The sequence below is a fragment of the Lycium ferocissimum genome, chromosome 1 (assembly GCF_029784015.1).
Source record: "Lycium ferocissimum isolate CSIRO_LF1 chromosome 1, AGI_CSIRO_Lferr_CH_V1, whole genome shotgun sequence".
Classification (NCBI taxonomy): domain Eukaryota; kingdom Viridiplantae; phylum Streptophyta; class Magnoliopsida; order Solanales; family Solanaceae; genus Lycium; species Lycium ferocissimum.
In genome coordinates, this window is record NC_081342.1 from 63,159,101 (window position 1) to 63,181,050 (window position 21,950).

At 37.3% G+C, this 21,950-nt stretch overlaps 1 protein-coding gene across 1 annotated transcript; it reads left to right on the top strand.

Moving 5' to 3' along the window:
* The first annotated feature begins 508 nt into the window (after positions 1–508).
* LOC132057015 (beta-glucosidase 12-like) lies at positions 509–4,475 on the top strand. The gene is made up of 11 exons (XM_059449450.1): positions 509–786; positions 888–1,016; positions 1,119–1,194; positions 1,324–1,401; positions 1,561–1,648; positions 2,010–2,381; positions 2,927–3,144; positions 3,263–3,294; positions 3,406–3,508; positions 3,928–4,027; positions 4,116–4,475. The coding sequence occupies exons 1-11, from the start codon at positions 631–633 to the stop codon at positions 4,351–4,353; spliced, it is 1,590 nt and encodes a 529-aa protein (XP_059305433.1). The 5' UTR covers positions 509–630; the 3' UTR covers positions 4,354–4,475.
* The last annotated feature ends 17,475 nt before the right edge of the window (positions 4,476–21,950 follow it).

A 21,950-nucleotide genomic window follows, 5' to 3' on the forward strand; every position in this document is an offset into this window, starting at 1 on the left:
AAATATTTGTAGTTTAGTTTTTTTTTTTTAAATTAATATTTAAAATTACGGTTTATTTCTTTTCATCTTTTGTGTTGTGGACGACAGGGATTCTTGAAATAGCAGAATTTATTGTGTTAGGTTGGTGCCTTGGCACAACATTTTTACCTCATGAAACTTCCTTTTTTATTGACCTTGGAAAACAAAGTTACTATCTAATTAGCCAATTATCCAGTGGTTATCAAGAAACTCATGTATATGTCTACTTTTGACTGCCAATTTTCTTCAACTACTTTTTTCTTTCATTACTATTTGGGTCAATATTTGTTTTCTCTTGGAACTTTCCTCTTTACCGAACTTCTCAGTGGATGCATGTATCTAAATCCCTCTTGTAGGTGGGTCCTATTAAAAGTACCTTACTCAAAACAAAACGTGTTAAACTTTCTTCTTACTTTTTCTCTAAAAATTTTTTAAAAAAAATTACTATATTGTTCCTTACACATCTGCCTTGCAACTCTATAAAGAGGTCAGCTTCAAAAGGGAAGTATTCGTATGCACTTAAGGTATTCTTGGCCTTGAGAACTCTAGACAAGTGAATTTTGATTCCAAATTGATTACATTATTTAGAGAAAATAAAATTTAAAAGAAACTATGGCAATACAATTAGGATCTTTACTAGTAGCAGCAGATTTGGTTTTTTTCTACACATTTGCAATATTATTTGCCAATTGCGTCACTTCTACTTCGATAAATCGCAATAGCTTTCCTGAAGGTTTTATGATCGGTGCATCATCTTCTGCTTATCAAGTAGGTTTTCAAGATGACAAGATATATCAAAGTTTTGTATTTAATTTTTCGGGTCATTCAATATGAATTGTCTTTAAATTTCCTATTCCTCTCTATTTCAGTATGAAGGTGCGGCATATGAAAGTGGTAAAGGACCTAGTATATGGGATACTTTCACTCACAAATTTCCAGGAAAAATATCTGAGGGAACTAATGGGGATGTAGGAGACAATTTTTATAATACGTATAAGGTAATTGTTCATGTTTTCAATTCTTCACTTTTTAGTACAACGATAGTTGATTGCTTTCTTTTTTATTTGAATCTGACTTCTAGAAATTGAAATATGGAACAGGATGATGTGAAACTGATGAAGTTTGTGGGAATGGATGCTTTCAGATTTTCAATATCCTGGTCAAGAATATTACCTCGTATGAATTTTAATCATATCAAAAAGCCAATTATTTAGATCGTCGATTCCAGCGCACTCGTATATGTAGATTTTTTTTCTTACAACCATGCTATGAGTATTTGCTCAAAAGTTGTCCTTTGATTTTCAGGTGGCAAGTTAAGTGGAGGAGTCAATAAGGAAGGCATTGCATTTTACAACAATCTCATCAATGAGCTTTTATCTAATGGTTTGTATTTTGTATAATTAATCTTATTTTAATTATTTCTTCCTTTAAAAAAATTATATATTTCTTCCTTACTATTTCTATCGTTTCCTACTTCTCTTCGATCTCTCGATTCCATCTTTCTGTCTGTCTGTCTATTTAATTGTGTGTATAAATAAACAGGTATACAACCATTTGTGACAATATACCATTGGGATCTTTCACAAGCACTAGAAGATGAGTATAGCGGCTTTCTTAGCCCTCTTGTTGTGTAAGTTCTTTTCTCGTCTCACCTGAGCCTTTGTTCCTATAACCTTAAATTATTGCAGATGGTACACTTTTATTTACTTAATTGAGATAATGGTAAAAATCCACTTAAACCATCACTTTTTTCGTGAGTTTCACACCTAAACTATCAGCTGTTCTCTTTTCCTGCTTGAACTATCACCATTTATGTATTAAAATACACCTAGTTACTGAGTAGATGGTGATAATTCAGGTAGGAAAATAGTACAATTGATAGTTAGCCTAATCAGTTTCGAAGTTTGTTATAATAAACAGTTTTTTACCATTAGCTCTACTTAATTACATATTCAACAAAACTAAAATAGAAATTATTATTCAAATTGCAGGAATGATTTTGTGGACTTCGCGGAGCTTTGCTTCAAAGAGTTTGGAGATAGAGTGAAGCATTGGATCACCATGAATGAGCCTTATATTTTCACAAATGGTGGCTATGACTCAGGCAATTCTGCTCCAGGCCGATGCTCTCCATGGCAATCCAACAATTGTGCTAATGGAAACTCAGCAACTGAGCCTTATGTTGTTGCCCACAATTTGATTCTGTGTCACGCTGCAACAGTAAGTCTATACAAGAAGAAGTACCAAAAGTCTCAAAAGGGAGACATAGGAATTACACTTGTGGCTCAATGGTTGGTACCGTACACCAATAGTGAACTTGATGCCAAAGCAGCCCAACGAGCCATTGACTTCATGTATGGATGGTAAGTATGCCATTAATTACTTATGACAAATTTAACTTATATACACAGACTGTCAGTTTATCTAAACCTATTATAACATGTAACTTACCTTTTTTTTTTTTTTAAAACTATTGTTAAAGTGTGTGATCATCTCATCTAAAATCTTAAACTGTCAGAGAAAGCACACTTTATTTACTTAATTATATTCTCAATCTGCTCCCTCACGTGTGGATCTAACTATTTTTTTCATGGGCTAAGCACGTGGAATTTTTTTTTTTGATAATGGGTGGCGGTCAGATCGATCCGAGGACCTCTGTATGCTTTGATACCATGTTAAAAATAGATTTTGAGTCTTTCTTTACTTAATTATATTCTCAACACTAGTAACTCAATATTTTTTTACGGAGAGTTACCTACAATTATTTTTTAAGTGACACAACTCAATTATATGACTATTTGGTGAACCTCAATTATATCATCATGATAGGCTTGTATATGCTAACTACAATAAGTAGGAGTTCATAATTAATCAGTTTTCACTAATGCTATGATCTATTTTTCGATAGGTTTATTGATCCATTGGTTTATGGAGATTATCCTTCAATTATGCGAACAATTGTGGGAGACAGGCTACCAAAATTTACCCCAGAGCAAGCTAAGATGGTGAAAGGGTCCTTTGACTTCATAGGACTAAATTATTATACCTCAAATTATGCGGCTCATCTTCCTTCCTCAAATAATGTTAATATTAGCAGTGCCACAAATCCTCATGTCCACGTCACAGGTAATCTACTTGAGAAATTAAATTAATGGTACAAAGTAAATAAGGAAAATATTACTATTTCGGTATTGATTTGATTATTATCTACTCATGTTGATTTGCATGTTCTCTTGTTTTATAGGTGAAAGAGATGGAAAACCCATTGGTGATCCTGTAAGTTCAGCATATAATTAACTACTGTATGTTGAATTTTCTTTAAAACTTATAAAAAAGATTCATAGAATTAACGAGACTCTTTTTTTTTTTTTTTTTTTGGTGGTGCAGACTGGAGTGAACATCTTCTTTGACTATCCAAAAGGACTTCGAGATCTTCTAGTCTATACGAAGGAAAAGTACAATAACCCAACTATTTATATTACAGAGAATGGTATGTCAAATTCATCATCTCTTTATCAAGCTATATACACCCTCTGTTCCTTATTTATGGTTTTTTCTTTTTTAAATCTGTTTAAAATAAAAATGATACATCTCTGTGCACTATAGTGACAATTTTTCAACTTTATACATCTCATTTTCTACCTAATAACATTCTCTTATAGATTTAAAAATGTTATGACATGTTAAAACTGCAAGCTCCAAGGATATTTTTGGTATGTACCGAAAGTTTTTTTTTTTTTCCTTAAACTTCTCGCCTAGTCAAACATTACCATAAGATGAAATAGATAGAATAGATATACGACACACATGGAAATAAATTTGATCGATAGCAAATTGGATGATATGACCTTCATCTCCTAATATTAATTTATTGACTCTCTTATAATTATGATTTCGGGTAATTTTCAGGAATGGGTGATCGTAGCATCACATTGAAGGATGCAATAAGGGATCGTCAAAGAGTGAAATTTTATCGTGGTCACCTTTTGGCAGTTCAAGAATCCATAGAGTAAGTTCAAAAAATTATTAAATTAAATCATTTCAACGACATAAAAAATAACTTTTCGATGTTGACAGAAAATGTTATTACTTTGCAGGCTGGGTGTGAAGGTTAAGGGTTTCTTTGCATGGTCATTTCTTGATACATTTGAATGGACAGATGGTTATAAGTTAAGATTTGGAATGTACTATGTGGATTACACTGATAAATTGAAGAGATACCCCAAATATTCAGCTCTTTGGTTTCGAAAACACTTTCACAAGGAAACTTCTAAACTTCACTATTCTAGGTATATGCGCTCTTGGATTCCAAGGATCTTAAGTTCATATATGTGATCTCTATTTTTTAGTTACTTTTCATCCCTTTCCTATATATTCTTTCATTGTGTTTGAGACAACATGTCTTTGTACATTATTTGCGAAAATGTAAGGAGATAATAGATGAATCTTTTATTGTCTATGGAATCGAGATAGTACTCCCTGGGTTCCATTTTGTACGTCACTTTTCGTTATTAGTTAATCAAAAAAAATGAATTCATTAAGTTGGTTAATTGGGCCTTCATACCCAATATCTTGTCATCCCTCCTCCTCTCCCTGGCCTCCACGGCATTAAGTGAGCTCGTTAGTTTAGCAACCTGCTACTTCATGCCTAGGTACGCACTGGGATACACAGCCCCCGCATCACTAGAACTACCTAAGCCTTGTAGGGCCTACGTGAAGCGATGAAAGGCTCTATTCGCCATGCCATAAGCCGTACCATACCTTGTTGGGCCACCAACACTCTCCATCCACTTCTCCTCTATTAGCTCTGGGGTCACTAGTGTGCCGTCTGGCTGTATCGCACGAAACGCGTATATGTTTTGTTGAAATTCGTTCTAAATTTAAAAGATACATTGTCAGTACCCTAAATTTGGAAAAAGAAAGTAGTTATTATTGTTAATTAGTGACTTACCCAGGTTCGCTCAGCCCGTGGCTCAACCCATTGGTCTGTACCATCGACGTTTTTCATCTTCCTTGTGTGAATGATCTTGAATGCCTTGTCTTGAGGTAATATTTGCCCCCTCTCGAGCTCCTGCAAATAAATTATTTGAGTTATTAATCAAATAAAGTAAACAAATTGACTATTTTTAAAATACGATTTAAGGAGCCATACCAACTTCTTCCTCACGTCCACTTGGCTCGTAGCCCCACTAGTGTGTAGCTATCCACCCTTCTCTGAGACTCTGGCATCTTCCCTATCTTACTTAGTTGTAAAAATCGAGGATCAGTTCCCCAGTAATGCAATAGCTTCTCCCAGTTATCCTCATCAATCCACATAGGCTTCTGGAATAAGTTACGGGCTCTACGAAACACATCCTTAAGTATTTTCCCCGCCTTTTCTCGAAATTTTGCGTTACTTCTTCCTCATGTTGCGGCTTCCGTAAAACACTTTTCCCACAAAGAAATTAAAATGGTTTCATTAATATATATGGAATCAATCAAGATAGTTATAATATTTTATTACAAATAATAAATACATACAAATGTACCCTAAACTCCATAAACGTCTGCCCCTTCAGCTCCGGTGGCACCTTGCCCCAAGTCCGAATGATACCCCCTATAGAGTCCTTTTATTGTCTTAAAAAAAAAATTATTGCTTTGCCCAGAAAGAAGCTGCATCAAAACAATGAAATAATTAGATGTTAAATAATTAGTTGTTAAAAAAATAAAGTAAATAACTTATTCAAATTGAAATACTTACGTGAATCCCACTGGCTCGATGATGAGACGACCATACTCATCATAATGCTCAAGCCGTGGAGGGCCTCCTCGTGGGGGAGCAGGACAGTTAGAATCAGAGCAACTTTCTTCGATTTGAAGCCCCGACATGCCAAACTGTGGGGTAGATTACGTCGAGGGATGTGACATAGTCAGGTTGGGAGTAGTTGTCGGAGTACAACTCATAGCTGCTGCCTGTGATACATGAGGAAACTGAGGGAGGCCATGTGGGATCCTTCCAATATGGTAACTCCTAAAATATGCTCTGCTTTGTCCAGTTATGGTAAACCCCATATCCATCGAATCTATACGGTTCTTCTTCAGTAACCTTTGGGAGGTTCTGAACTCTCTCCCAAATATCCTCATAAGACGGTATTAGAGATGGACAGTCTTGTTCAATTTTATTCTTCTTGAATGCATTTTTCATTCTCCTAAATGGATGATCCATCGGCAAGAACTGACGGTGACAATCAAACCATGAATTTTTTTTGTTGTTTTTTAAAGTGAAGGACTTAGTATTTTTCATGCAGTGATGACATGCTAAATTTCCAGTTGTCATCCACCCAGACAATATCCCGTATGTAGGAAAATCATTAATAGTCCACATTAAAACGGCCCTCAAATTAAAATTCTGCTTAAGCGAAACATCATATGTCTTAACCCCTTCAACCCACAACTATTTTAGCTCATCAACCAATGGTTACAAGTACACATCAATCAAAACTTTTAGATTATGTGGGGCAGGAATAATGCAATTAAGGAGTATATATGTACCAGTCATACACAACTCAGGGGGGAAGATTAGACAGGGTTATAAACGCAGGGCACCATGAATACGGAGCAGCAGAAACAGAATGCCGAGTGAATCCGTATGAACATAAACACAACCTAACGTTACGTGGTTCAGCTGTGTAGTCTGTATTGGTTCTATCAAAATGCTTCCAGGCCTCACCATCTGATGGATGATACAGAACATCCGGTGGCCTTCTATTTTCACTGTGCCATCACATATGAAGAGCGGAGCTATTAGATGCATACAACCCTCTTTAACCTTGGTATAATAGGTAAATAATGCATCGCCTTAACAACAACTCTCTTCCCACTGGGAGTTTGCTTAAACCAATCACTACCACAAAACTTACAAGATTCTAGACTGACATCATCCTTATAGTATAACATGCAGCCATTTTCACAACAATCAATTCTCACCGACGGGAGTCCCAACTTAGACACCAATCTCTTTACCTTATAGCAATTATTGGGTATCTCTAGAGTCGGATCAACTAATTCATGCATGAGGTCAATCACGGAATTCATTGCTCCTTGGGGAACATTCCAATCTGCTTTGATACTCAATAATCTAATAGCTATAGACAATTGAGAGTGGGGACTCCCATCATGTAAAGGCCGACTAGCTTGATTTAATAGCTTGATTTAACTTTTCAAAAAAAAAAAAAGGCTGGCCTCTTCATTGGAAAGTTCTTCAACATGGACACCGGATTCAAAATCCGAATGCATGTCATAAGCATCCTGAACCATGTCGTGCATTCTAGAATTTTGGACATTAGGTTCTACCCCCTACTACTTTCACCAACAACAAAGTTTTGAAATCTATCAAAATTGATATGCGTTTCTCCATGACAAGTTCACATTGTATAATCGCTTTTAAAACCATCTTCAAATAGATGAAGCTTAAAAATCTCTGATTTCTCATAATTCATACATTCACATTTAGCACAAGGACACCTAACCACACCATGAACTGTAAAATCCTCAAGTGTCATTGCATAGTCAACAATACCATAGACACCGGCTACAAATTCATCCCTCAACCCAAATCGACCAATATTAGTTCTATCGTACATCCAACTACGAGATTCCATCTACACAAATAACACAAAATTTGAAATTGTTAAACTTATTTATTTATTTAAAAATATGGGTTGGTGTACATTACCTTTAAACAACAACAACAACAACACCAATCATTTCAATACAACAACAACAATCTTTAAACCAAACTTATTCAATTTCAATGCAACAACAACAACAACAATTTTTAAACCAAATTAGTTGCAATTTCAATACAACAACAACAATCTTTAAACCAAACTTATTCAATTTCAATAACAACAACAACAACAATCTTTCTACCAAATTAATTGCAATTTCAATTCAATACAATAACAACAACATTCAATTTCAATTCAAAACCCTAAAAAAAAAAAGTTAACATCCTATAAACCCTAAAACAAATATTGAACACCAAATAAAGTTAACAAAACAAATAAATATACATGGTAATTCCACTAATAATATGAGAATGAAATTAAAGACATGCTTGAGAAGTAGTTCAATTTTACACTAGCTAAGATGAGATTGAAAAAAAAGGAAAAAACATTACCTGAAATTTTTTGAACTACCGAAAAACGACGGTCGCCGATTGGGGCGGTTCGCCGGTAGAGAGAAGAGTGATAAAGAGAGAGGAAAGAGAGAGAAAGGAAGGAGAAGAGAGGATTTTTTTCAACCTCACCAGGTCGAAAAATTAATTTTTATTTTTTTAAAATTTATTTTATATTTATATAATTAAAATTTACCAAAAATAATTTCTTTTTATCTTTTAATTTTACTAAAAATAATTTCAACCTCACTAGATCAAAATGCTATTTTTTCGTTACTATTTCGACCTTGTGAGATCGATTTTTTCTTCTTTAAGAAATAATAGTTCTTCAAATTTCGATCTCAGTTGAGGTCAAAATTAACCCTTTTTTTTAGTAGTGACTTGTTTGCCTCAGAGGCCCCAAGATCAACATGTTTAAGCCGTTGAGGAAACCTCTTGCAAGGTTCAAAGATATACTTCAATTATTTTGATATTGACGTCTAGAAAAAAATCTTGAAAAACAACAAATTTAATAAATAATGTTGGAAAAGGGGATATTTTTAGAGTACAACCAGGAATCAACTGTCATGTGATGTTGTTCTTTAGCAAATTAGAATTTATTAAAAATGTAATAATACTTGAAAAAATTATTGTAAATACCTTCGAAATTATATGATGGTGACCAAATGATATACATGCTATAAGACTTAAATTCTAAACTAAAATATTATAATAATGTAAAAGATTTTAGAATATTAGTGAATAAAGCTATATCCAACTTAAATACGTTGACAGAGACTATCTAGCCGGTCCTCTAGGTTCCGACAATGCAACTAGTCCAATATGGGACCTACCAACCAAAACTCATTTTCTAGTCAAAGAAAATAAAATGAAAAAAAGGCCAAGGAAGTTTTTATCATACTAAGGTATTCCAGTTGTCATTGAAAAGATAGAAGAAAAATGACAAAAAAAAAAAAAAAAAAATAGTCCAAGGAAACGTGATTAATTAGAAAGTTTAGTTTAATGTTGCCTGCGTCGAACACTGGAAGCAAAGTCCTAGCAACTGCCCTATCAACTCTCAACCAATCACCATTGACGTTTGCTTAGAAAGTTCATTGAGCGGTAAGATGGCCAAAATTTAAAATTTATGAATATCAAATAATTAATCTAAAAATTAAAGAAAAAACGTAAAATCCTTGCTATGAATACTTTATTGAAAAAGGGTCAAAAATACCTTAAAGTATGTGAAATTTATAACATTTGCACTCGATCATGCTCATGTTGTTACTTTGTTGGGCAAAAAATACTCTTATTTCACACCAAACTTAATAAAAGACTAATAAGGGCATATTTTGACCTACTCACAAACATTAAGGGAAAATTTGTTCCAATTTAGTTCCTAAATGTCAATATGCAACAACTTGTGAAGTTGCATTTATAAAGCAATTTGGTTAAATACTAACGATTTTTCGTACCAATTTAAGGCATCACATACACTCATTATGAGCCAATTTCAAGCAACTTAACGTGCCATTTTTTACAATTTAAATTAAAAATCTAGATAAAGACACAACAATTATAATGTCATAAAACAAGTTTTTTTTTTTTAATTAAAACCGTCTAGCTGTGTGAGTGGTATTTTATTCCAGAAAAAATCAAGTATGTACAGAATAAAACAAAAAGATAAAAAAGGAAACTGCAAAGGGAAAAGCTAAGCTAAAAGAGGATATAAGCTATGAATAATAAACACTTCAACAGCAACAACTTGTAATGTTGCATAATACTTGTGCTTTGGGATGATGTCACTATGAGTCACCTCTAAGCTCTCACCAAGTGCTATGGAATCAATTCCCCATGAAGACCTTCAAGCAAAAGTTGCAGTTTGCTTTGTTGCTGAACTCTACACTTTGTAGAAACTGATCCTTTTTGAAGAAGATAGTACACTGTAGCAGCTAAAACTGTTTTAACTATCTAATGCAGTTTTGCTAGTAGGATGAGCATTTCTGGTAATACCACACACTAGCTAGAACAACTTTAGACAATCAAACAGTGCTGGTTGGCTATCTTCTGTTTGAATCCATGTACACCTTCTTCATGTAATGACTACATATTGTGTGATCAATCACTCTTTTGTGATTAATCTGCTCCTCTTGTTCTTCAATCTGGTTCCTTTCTTTTGTAAGTTTTGTACCTAAACAAGGCAGCATTGCTTTATCAATGTTCAGTATTTTCCTTGCCTCTAGTGTAAGCTCCTGAAAATTATGAATTTGTATTGTACCTGCAAAATCAAACACACAGTTAGTTAAAATCTGCAAGTGCATTGCCTTCCTTAAGGATGTGAGCAAACTGCACTCGTCCCATATTTCTCCAGTAGTTGATCCTCTTCACCTCCATGTCCTTCCAAGTACTGCACTAGTTGAGGCCAATTGTATGGAACATTCCTTAACCATGGATATAATGTAACAACTCGGTTATGTAGATTTTGCTTGATACCATATATCACCTTGTTTTTATTCATGCTGCCCCCATGCATTATATCATTTTTTCTCATTCAAAGTTGCCAACATACAAATGCTGGTACAACCTAAAAAATTGGTTTTAATTTTGCACCACATGGAGTATCCCACCACTTCACCACTGCATGGTGAATTTGTACTAGAGGACCAATAATTCCTGCTGCTCCTGTGTAATACTGCCAGATAGAGACTGCAAATTCCCCAATCAAATATAAATGTTGCATTGTTTCCTTCTGGTGTGGAACTTCACAGAATCTATATCTTGAAACAATGGAGATCTTCATTTTCTAAAGCACACCATTTGGTAATTTATACTTTCATAATCTCCATAAGAAAAAGGATATTTTGAATGGCATTTCCTTCATCCACAGTCTTGGAAAATATATGGAGATCTGATCATTTTGCCTTAACAAGTTCCATGCACTTCCCAATGTAAAATTTCTTGAACTTGTTAAAGTCCACCAATTTTGTCCTTTTATGCAGATTGTTCCATAATGATCACCTCAGACCTTACATGCTCCACCATATTATTTGGTAGGGTTTCTTGCATTTTAGGAAAATCCCATCCATCTGCTGTCATGAATTGTGAAACCTCCTTAATGTTTTAATCCAACTGAAAACCTGCAGAAATTTTTGACTAATAGGACCAAGTCTAGTCCAGTTATCTGTCACGATCCAGTCGGAGGGCTGAGCGGGCACCCGGGCACCTCTTATCAAACTTTCACATTTACATCTAGGTGAGCAACATAGCTAAATCATGCTTTCCATCCATGACTCATACTAATTCCATTGGGTAACAATTCATTTATATCAACATCGACAACTATGTCCACAACAATGTACATAAACCGACGGGGCTAACGAAATGATATCCAAAATATAGGCCAACAAGGCCAAATACATCTAACCATATACACATGTCTACGAGCCTCTAAGGAGAGTATCTCATATCATATAGGCGGGACAGGACCCCGCCATGCCCATAAATATGTACACAAAAGAATAAGTACCAAAAGCGTAGCTCCGAATGAAATGGAGCTCCGCTTATGTAGTCCCCGAGTAATATAGCTATGGATCAAGATCGTCTCACACGGCCACCTCGCGGGCATGACGTAGCGTCCACAAACAAAAGGACGTCAGTACGAAGAATGTATTGAGTATGCAAAGCATGATCAATATCATTATGAAAGCATAATAGACAACATAAGAAATAGCATAGGATGGGAGATAGTAGTATCATCTTCATAAACACTTACTTGCTTTTCAAAGGGACTTCCCATTTCTATTGCGTGATTGTGTACATACATCCATAGCCGTATCCATATTCATATCCATACTCATTTACATTTCGTATCCATATTTGTATTCGTAGTCATATTTCCCTTCATACTCGTATTCATTCACATATTCATATTCATAGCGTATTCGTATTCATATTCATATCATATACATAGCATGTACATAGCATACCCCACCATGAAGGCTCGGTGTTTCACATACCTGGCCCTACCAAGGCTCAGGGTCATACATACCTGGCCCTACCAAGGCTCAGGGTTATCCGTACCCAACTGAAGTGGTGCGCGCGCATATATATATATATATATATTATATTCTACCCGGCCATATAAGCTCGGGGTTTCCTAATAGCCATACATAGGCACATATACATAAAAGCTTATAAGCATCTTTACTATCGTCGTTCATTGCATCTATCCCTAGAGGATTACTCATCATAGGAGGAATTTGAGTACAATCATAACATATCGAGAATCATAAGCTTAGTAGCTTTTAAAGATAGAATCATTTGGAGGACATCATAGGCTCATAGAAGAATAGATATTTGGCCAAAGAACCATGCCTTATGAAAGAAGGGTTAGCCTTACATACCTTTCCGTTCAACTATTCTATCACTTGCACGTTCTCCTTCAATGCTCACGTTTCTACCTTCATTAGAGTTATACTATCATTAGAAAATCGATAGCTTAGCATACATGACGAAAGCTAGAGAAAATTGGATAACATCTCCTTTATTTATACGACTTCCTCCATATCATATATCAACTCCCAAACATCAATAATAACATTCACAACATCATAACAATAGTCTTTATTCACCTACATTATCCTTACTTCTCAATTCACTTCCAATCATCCATATCCATGGTCATAGCATACGATTAGATTCATTCATATACAATGTCTATCCCATGTCCTTAACATCATTTATAACATAACCATAATCACAACGTATCAAGAATCATGACTCCACCCAAACTATTACTCAAAAATGACACTATTCCCACATTCATGACCCATTTTCTATATCCTTCTACAATCCAAGTGTTTCAACTTTCAATACCTTAAACAACATGGAAATACCATAAAACGTACCTTAGATGGTGTAGGAATGACGCTTGGGTGCAAACACTTCACTTGAGCATAACCCTAGTTTCTCCTTCACTTGGATTCTTGTCTTGGATGAACTTTAATGGGTTTCTTACACTTGATTCACTTTGTTTGATGAAGTTTATCACTAATATCCCTTGAATTCTTGTGGGAGAAGTGTTCTAGAGAGTTCTAGAGAGAAGGGGTGAGAAAATGAAATGAACTTGGTCCCTTATTAAATACACAAAATCCGTCCCGACCAGTTTCTACGGACCAACATACGGTCCGTATAAATTATAATGACCGTATGTCTGGCCGTAGATTTGGTCCAGTGAGGTATGCTAAACTGGGCTGATTATACGGCGGCCGTATAACGCCCAGTTCTCCCGAACTCATTCTCGTTGACTCGTTTGATCTCCAATCCTTATGGAACCTTCTTAACACTTGTTTATCACCTCATTAACAATCTAAGGGACATTATAACTCTTCTCCGAAGCATCATTAAATCACCATTAACTTATTACTCATAAATCTCTTCCGATACTTATCGTATGCCTTACCTTCTCTTGGCAACTTTCTTCTCTTACCTCGAACGTTTTTGAAATCTCAATTAGGGTCATCAAATATCATTCCTTACTTATTGAAATACCGTACACTTCGTGCTCTTCGTTAGTCTATTCACTGTGCATCAACGAAAAATTATTTTTGAGGTGTAACATTCTCCCCCTCTTAAGAACATTCGTCCTCGAATGTTAAGTCCTCGGGGATTCTATAAAATTTTTGCCAGAGTTTCCCCTGTAATATGGCACTACCATCCTATCACAACAGCCCATAATAACAATGCCTCACAGGGCCACAACATAATAGCAATAGAGTTAGGCCACACACGACCCAAATACATAAAAAAGAAAATATACATACCTTATGATCTTGATGTCTCATCTTAGATCTCTTCCGGGGGCTGAAATAAGTGCGGGTACTTGGATTTCATAATTTCTTCTGCTTCCCATGTCATTTCTTCTCGGTTATTGTTTCTCTACAAAACCTTAACTGAGGCCACTTCTTTGTTTCTAAGCCTCCGTACTTGCCTATCTAATCTGGCAATGGGTATCTCTTCATAAGTCAACTTTTCTGTCACTTGAACATCATCTACTGGCACGATCCTAGTAGGATCTCCAACACATTTACGAAGCATCGAGACATGAAAAACTGGGTGAACTGACTCCAGATCAGGAGGTAGATCTAACTTGTAAGCCACTTTGCCTACCTTGTGCATAATCTCATAAGGCCCAATGTATCGGGGACTTAACTTCCCCTTTTTGCCAAATCTCATAATGCCCTTCATTGTTGACACCTTTAAGAACACCCAATCTTTAACTTGGAACTCTAAGTCCCTTCGACGATTATCTGCATAGGACTTTTGACGACTTTGGACTGCTAATAACCGATCTTATATGAGCTTAATTTTTTCTATGGCTTGCTGGACCAAGTCTGGCCCTATCAATTTAGTCTCTCCTGCTTCAAACCACCCAATTGGGGATCTACACTTTCGACCATATGGAATCATACTTACGTCGAGAACGGGGTAAGCCTGTAATGTAGTCCATATTAATTACTTCCCACTTCCAAGTTGGAATTTCTATGGCTTGCAACAATCCGCCGGTTTTTACTGCTCAATTTTCACTTGTTGACAGTTGGGAGATTGAGCTATGAATTCCGCTATATCTTTCTTCATCCCATTCCACCAATATATAGACTTAAGATCATGATACATTTTCGCTGCTGCGGGGCGGACAGAATAATGGGAACAATGGGCTTCCCTCAATATCTGGTGGCGTAATCCCGCCACATCGGGAACACATAATCTGCCTCGGCATGGGAGAACTCCGTCTCCTGCAATCTCAAAAGATAACTTCTCCTTCTGAGGGAGTGTATCTCTGTAATGCATCAGCATCGGATCTTCGTATTGTCGCTCTTTCACTTCCATTACTAGCGACGAGACTGTTGAATTCTGAATGGTAGTTCCCCTGCTACCTGAGTCCACAACTCGAACTCCTAGGCTAGCTAACTGCTGGAGTTCACGAGCCAATTCTCTTTTCCCTGGTTGTACATCACACAAACTTCCCATAGATCTACAGCTAAGAGCATCAGCCACAACATTTGCCTTTTCGGGGTGACATAGAATATCAACATCATAATCTTTTAGCAATTCCAACCATCGTCGCTGTCGCAAATTCAACTCTTTTTGCTTGAAGATATACTGAAGGCTCTTATGATCTGTATAAATATCCTCATGGACACCATATAAATAATGTCTCCACATCTTTAATGCATGAAATCACTGCAGCCAATTCAAGGTCATGGGTTGGATAGTTTTTCTCATGTTTTCGCAATTGCCTTGAAGCATACGCAATCACCTTACCATGTTGCATCAATACATAGCCTAGCCCAACGCTTGAAGCATCGCAATAAACAACATAACCTTCCAATCCCTCTAGAAGTGTCGGGCCCAGGCGAAGTCAATGCTTTTTAGCTCGGAAACTACGTTCACAAGCATCTGTCCATTGAAACTTTGTTGATTTCTGATTCAGCTTTGTGAGTGGTGCGGAAATAGAAGAAAAACCTTCAACAAATCTCTTGTAATAACCTGCTAAGCCCAGAAAGCTACGAACCTCCGTAGGAGTTGTGGGCCTTGGCCAAGTCTTCATGACCTCAATCTTTTGGCTATCTACCCGAATACTATCGGTCAAAAACAATGTGCCCCAAAAATGTCACCGAGTTCAACCAAAACTCACACTTAGAAAATTTTGCAAACAACTCTCGAGTTTGAAGAACTCTAAGGACGAAGACGCAAATGATCCACATGTTCGCCCTCGGATCTAGAATACACCAAGATATCATCGATGAATACAATCACAAATAAATCTAAGAAGGGCCGAACACATCGTTCATCAAATCCATAAATACCGCCGGTGCATTAGTTAGCCCAAATGACATCACCCGAACTCAAAATGGCCATATCTTGTTCTCAAAGTCGTCTTAGGGATATCTTTCTCCCTAACTCTCACTTGATGATACCCGGATCTCAAATCTATCTTTGACAACCATTTGGCGCCTTGTAATTAGTCAAATAAGTCATCAGTCCTCAGAAGAGGATATTTGTTCTTAATCATCACCTTATTCAGTTGTCGATAGTCAATGCACATTCTCAAGGAGCCATCTTTCTTTCGGACAAACAATACAGGTAATCCCCAAGGGGATGAACTAGGCCTAATAAAGCCTTTTTCAAGTAAGTCTTTCAATTTCTCCTTCAACTCTTTTAATATTGTCGGGGCCATTCTATAAGGTGGAATAGATATAGGCTTGGTGTCTGGCAACACATCAATAGCAAAATCAATCTCCCGCTCGTGAGGAAGGCCTGGAAGCTCTTCGGGAATACATCCGGAAACTCATTCATTACGGAGCGGGCGAAGAGTCGGCGGTTTAGCTTCTACATCTTGAACCCGAACTAGATGATAAATGCAACCTTTTTTGATCATTTTCCTTGCCTTGAGATAGGAGATAAACCTACCTTTTGGTGATGCAGTATTTCATTTCCATTCTAAAACTGATTCTCCCGAAAATTGGAAACGAACCATTTTCATTCTACAATCAACGTTGGCATAGAAAGAAGCCAACCCATCTATGTCTATAATGACATCAAAATCCACCATTTTTAACTCATGTACGTCAATCATAGTACGACGATCACAAATCACAACTATGCAGATTCTATATACTCGGCTAGCTATTACCGATTCACCAACGGGTGTAGACACCTCAAAAGGTTTGATCGACTCCGGTTTGACTCTAAAACGACCCATAATAGATGGAGTAACATATGACAATGTGGATCCTGGATCTATCAAAGCATATACATCATGAAAAAATACCGATAATATACCTGTGACAACATCAGGAGAAGACTCAAGATCTTGGCGGCCCTGCCCAAATCATAAATAAGATGCCGAGGACCGCTAGAATCGGGGACTCTCCCTCTGCTTCTCTACTATGGCCGACCGGCGCATTTGAACCTGGCCCCACAGCTGTGTGGCGTAGAATGATGAAGATCCGGCACGACCGAAGGGCCGGGTCCTACCTCTACCACCAACCGAGGTGGGCAATCACGCATAATATGGCCTGGCCGATCACATGAATAGAAAACCTCTCAACCCAATCGCACCGACCCAATGTAACTTCCCACACCGGAAACATCGTGGCGCGGTGGTCTCGCCCGACCCGAATCACCCCTCGGGCGAGATCCCGAAAAGTTCGACTCGCCTCCGGACGAGTAGATCTATCAAATCTTCGGCACGAAAATCGTGGAGGCGCACTAGTTGGGGCCGCGATGGCACCGAATGCCTCGAAAAAGCTCGTCCGTGCTCGCCTTATACTCACTCTCGCAGGCGGACCCGAAGATCTAGCCCCCTTGTTATACCTTCTATCATGCTCGCACTCTCTTCTTTGTTGTTATAGACTTTCTTCTAAATTTTGAGCATGGGCTTGAATGCGTGAAATATCCATATTGTCCTGGAAGGGACGCGATCAAGTACCTTATCTATCAAATGTGGCCCTAGGCCTTCACAAATTGGTGCACTCGGTCGCCCATATCGGCTACCATGGCCGAAGCATACCTAGCCAAAGAATTGAAGCGGGAGACTATGCTACTAGCACTCTCATACTTCCTTGCCTCAAATTTAAGAACTTACTCCCGCTCTAGCTCGCCGAACTTCTCGGGAGGCAGTAATGTTGGAGGAAGGCATCTACAAATTCTTGCCATACCGGGGGAGAGCGCGTTGGCTCCCGTGAAGCCATCCAAACCGTGTACCAATGAACCGCGACATCCCTCAGTCTATAGGATGCTAACTCCACCAATTCGGTGTTCGAAGCATGTATCAAACGAAGTGTCCTCAACATACCATCAATGAAATTTTGAGGGTCCTCATCCGGCTTTGATCCAATGAATTCTGGAGGATTCAAGCTAATGAAATCACGGGCCCTTGCATTAACAGCCCTATCGCCTTGCCCCGTACTTTGCCGAGTCCGGGGCAAAGAACCAATTGAGTAAGCAAATGAATGACCTCTTTTACATCTTGGCCGAAGCATCCGTGAGGAGCGGAGGTGCCGGAGCCGGGCCGAGTTCCTTCACGCTCCTCAAAAATAGCTACTGAATGGGAGGACTAAGGTTGAGCCGCATTTTAGGACTCATTTTCCTCTACAACCATTGGCGGTGCTCTTTCAGCCCGCATTTCGTCATTGTCTTACACTTTTGGCCGTCGTTGTAGCCTTTCTTTCAGCATCTCTCGAAATACATAAAACACGGTTAAGGAGAAGGAAGTTAGCATGTCATAGCTCTATCGCACGATCTTACGAAGAAACAAGGTCATTCATTCCTAAAATGCCCGCAACCTCTTATTTATAAGCGTGGCGCGCAACACACCCATAACCAAGACTCTACCGGACACGGCTCATAGACACACCTAGGACAGAATCGCTTCCGATACCACTTTTATCACGACCCGTACCCCCGAGGGCCATGGGCACCCGGTGCCTAACTCAACCGGGCACCTCTTATCATACTTTCACATTTACATCTAGGTGAGCCATATAGCTAAATCATGCTTTCCATCCATTATTCATACTAATTCCATTGGGCAACAATTCATTTATATCAACATCGACAATTATGTCCACAACAATGTACATAAACCGACGAGGCTAACGAAATGATATCTAAAATATAGGCCGACAAGGCCAAATACATCTAACCATATACACATGTCTACTAGCCTCTAAGGAGAGTATGTCATATCATATAGGCGGGACAGGACCTCGCCATGCCCATAAATATGTACACAAAAGAATAAGTACCAAAAGGCGTAGCCCGAATGAAATCGAGCTCGCTATGTAGTCCTTGAGTAATATAGCTATGGATCAAGCACTGCCTCCCCTAGCCACTGGTACGGCGGCGTCACAAATAAAAGGACGTCGGCATAAAGAATGTCCGATTATATAAAGCATGATCAATATCATTATGAAAGCATAATAGACAACATAAGAAATAGCATAGGATGGGAGATAGTAGTATCATCGTCATAAACACTTACTTGCTTTTCATAGGGACTTCCCATTTCTAATGTGTGATTGTGTACATACATCCATATCCGTATCCATATTCATATCCATACTCATTTACATTTCGTATCCATATTCGTATTCGTAGTCATATTTCCCTTCATACTCGTATTCATTCACATATTTATATTCATAGCGTATTCGTATTCATATTCATATCATATACATAGTATTTACATAGCATACCCGACCATGAATGTTCGGTGTTTCACATACTTTGCCCTACCAAGTGCTCGAGGTCATACATACCTCGGCCCTACCAAGGCTCGGTGGTTATCCGTACCTAACCGCAGTGGTGTGCGCGCGCAATATATATATATATATATATATATATATATATATATATATATATATATATATATATGTACGCCTATGTGTGGCTATTATGAAGTCCCCGAACTTATATGGTCGGGTAGATATATATATATATATATATATATATATATATATATATTCTACCCGACCATATAAGCTCGGGGTTTCATAATAGCCACACATAGGCACGTATACATAAAAGCTCATAAGCATCTTTAGCATCATTACTATCGTCGTTCATTGCATCTATCCCGAGAGGATTACTCATCATAGGAGGAATTTGAGTACAATCATAACATATCGAGAATCATAAGCTTAGTAGCTTTTAAAAATAGAATCATTTGGAGGACATCATAGGCTCATAAAAGATTAGATATTTGGCCAAAGAACCATGCCTTATGAAAGAAGGGTTAGCCTTACATACTTTTCCGTTCAACTATTCTATCACTTGCACGTTCTCCTTCAAGCTCACATTTCTACCTTCATTAGAGTTATACTATCATTAGAAAATCGATAGCTTAGCATACATGACTAAAGCTAGAGAAAATTGGACAGCATCTCCTTTATTTATACGACTTCCTTCATATCATATATCAACTCCCAAACATCAATAATAACATTCACAATATCATAACAATAGTCTTTATTCACCTACATTATCCTTACTTCTCAATTCACTTCCAATCATCCATATCCATGGTCATAGCATACGATTAGATTCATTCATATACAATTTCTATCCCATGTCCTTAACATCATTTATAACATAACCATAATCACAACATATCAAGAATCATGACTCCACCCAAACTATTACTCAAAATGACACTATTCCCACATTCATGACCCATTTTCTATATCCTTCTACAATCCAAGTGTTTAACTTTCAATACCTTAAACAACATAAAAATACCATAAAACTTATCTTAGATGGTGTAGGAATGACCCTTGGGTGCAAACACTTCACTGAGCAAAACCCTAGTTTCTCCTTCACTTGGATTCTTGTCTTGGATGAACTTTAATGGGTTTCTTACACTTGATTCACTTGGTTTGATGAAGTTGATCACTAATATCCCTCTAATTCTTGTGGGAGAAGTGTTCTAGAGAGTTCTAGAGAGAAGGGGTGAGAAAATGAAATGAACTTGGTCCCTTATTAAATACAAACTGCCCCGAAACTATTTCTACGGACCAACATACGGTCCGTATAAATTATACCGACCGTATGTCCGCCGTAGATTTGGTCCAAAGGAGGTGGTATCCGGCTGGCTGATTATACGTCAAACATAAGGCCTCGTATAATTTATACGGCCAGTATGTTGGGCCGTATAACGCCCATTTCTCCCGAACTCATTCTCGTTGACTCGTTTGATCTCCAATCCTTATGGAACCTTCTTAACACTTATTTTTCACCTCATTAACAATCTAAGGGATGTTATAACTCTTCTCCAAAGCATCATTAAATCACCATTAACTTGTTACTCGTAAATCTCTTTCGATACTTATCGTATGCCTTGCCTTCTCTTGACAACTTTCTTCTCTTACCTCGAACGTCTTTGAAATCTCAATTAGGGTCATCAAATGTCATTCCTTTCTTATTGAAATGCTGTACACTTTGTGCTCTTCGTTAGTCTATTCACTTTGCATCAACGAAATTTTTTTCGAGGTGTAACATTATTATCCCAAACATCACATGCACCATTATTAGGTTCCCAACATATTAAATGATCCACTTGATCTGTAGCCTTTAGCATCTTTTTTCAAATCTGTGAACCACCTTTACACTACACTTTAGTACGCTTGAGCTTTTCACAATATTTGTTCCACATGAAGGATTACCACAAATTGTTCGCTATTCTAAATTTCCACCATAACTTGGCAAAGAGACCTTTAGAAACATCATACGATGACATGAAATCCAGAGCTCCCTCAGCTTTGGGTAAACATATTTGTTTCGTCAAAAGAATCTTGCAAAGATATTGTGTAGTTCATTGATAGTGTACTTAGTAGAAACTACTGCTAAAAGGATGTACAGTGGAATACTTTGAAGAACACTACTTATCAGAATTGCTTTCCCTTCATAAAACAACAATCTACCTTTCCAGCTCTGAAGGTTGTTCTTTACTTTCTTAATGAGCTCATTGTAATATACTTTCTTCATTTAGTAGGCTTGAGCTTTTTAAAATATTTGTTCCACATGAAGGATGACCACAAAGTGTTAGTTGTTCTAAATCTCCACCTTAACTTGGCAAAGAGAGCTTTAGCAACATCATACGATGACCGTGTTGACACCTAATTTTCACCTCTTAATACGTGTATTTTAATTTTCAAAATTTTAAAACAAAAAACGGGGCAAAATGCACCCCCAAAAAAAATTAAAAAATTTTAAAACCCGATAAAATTTGGTT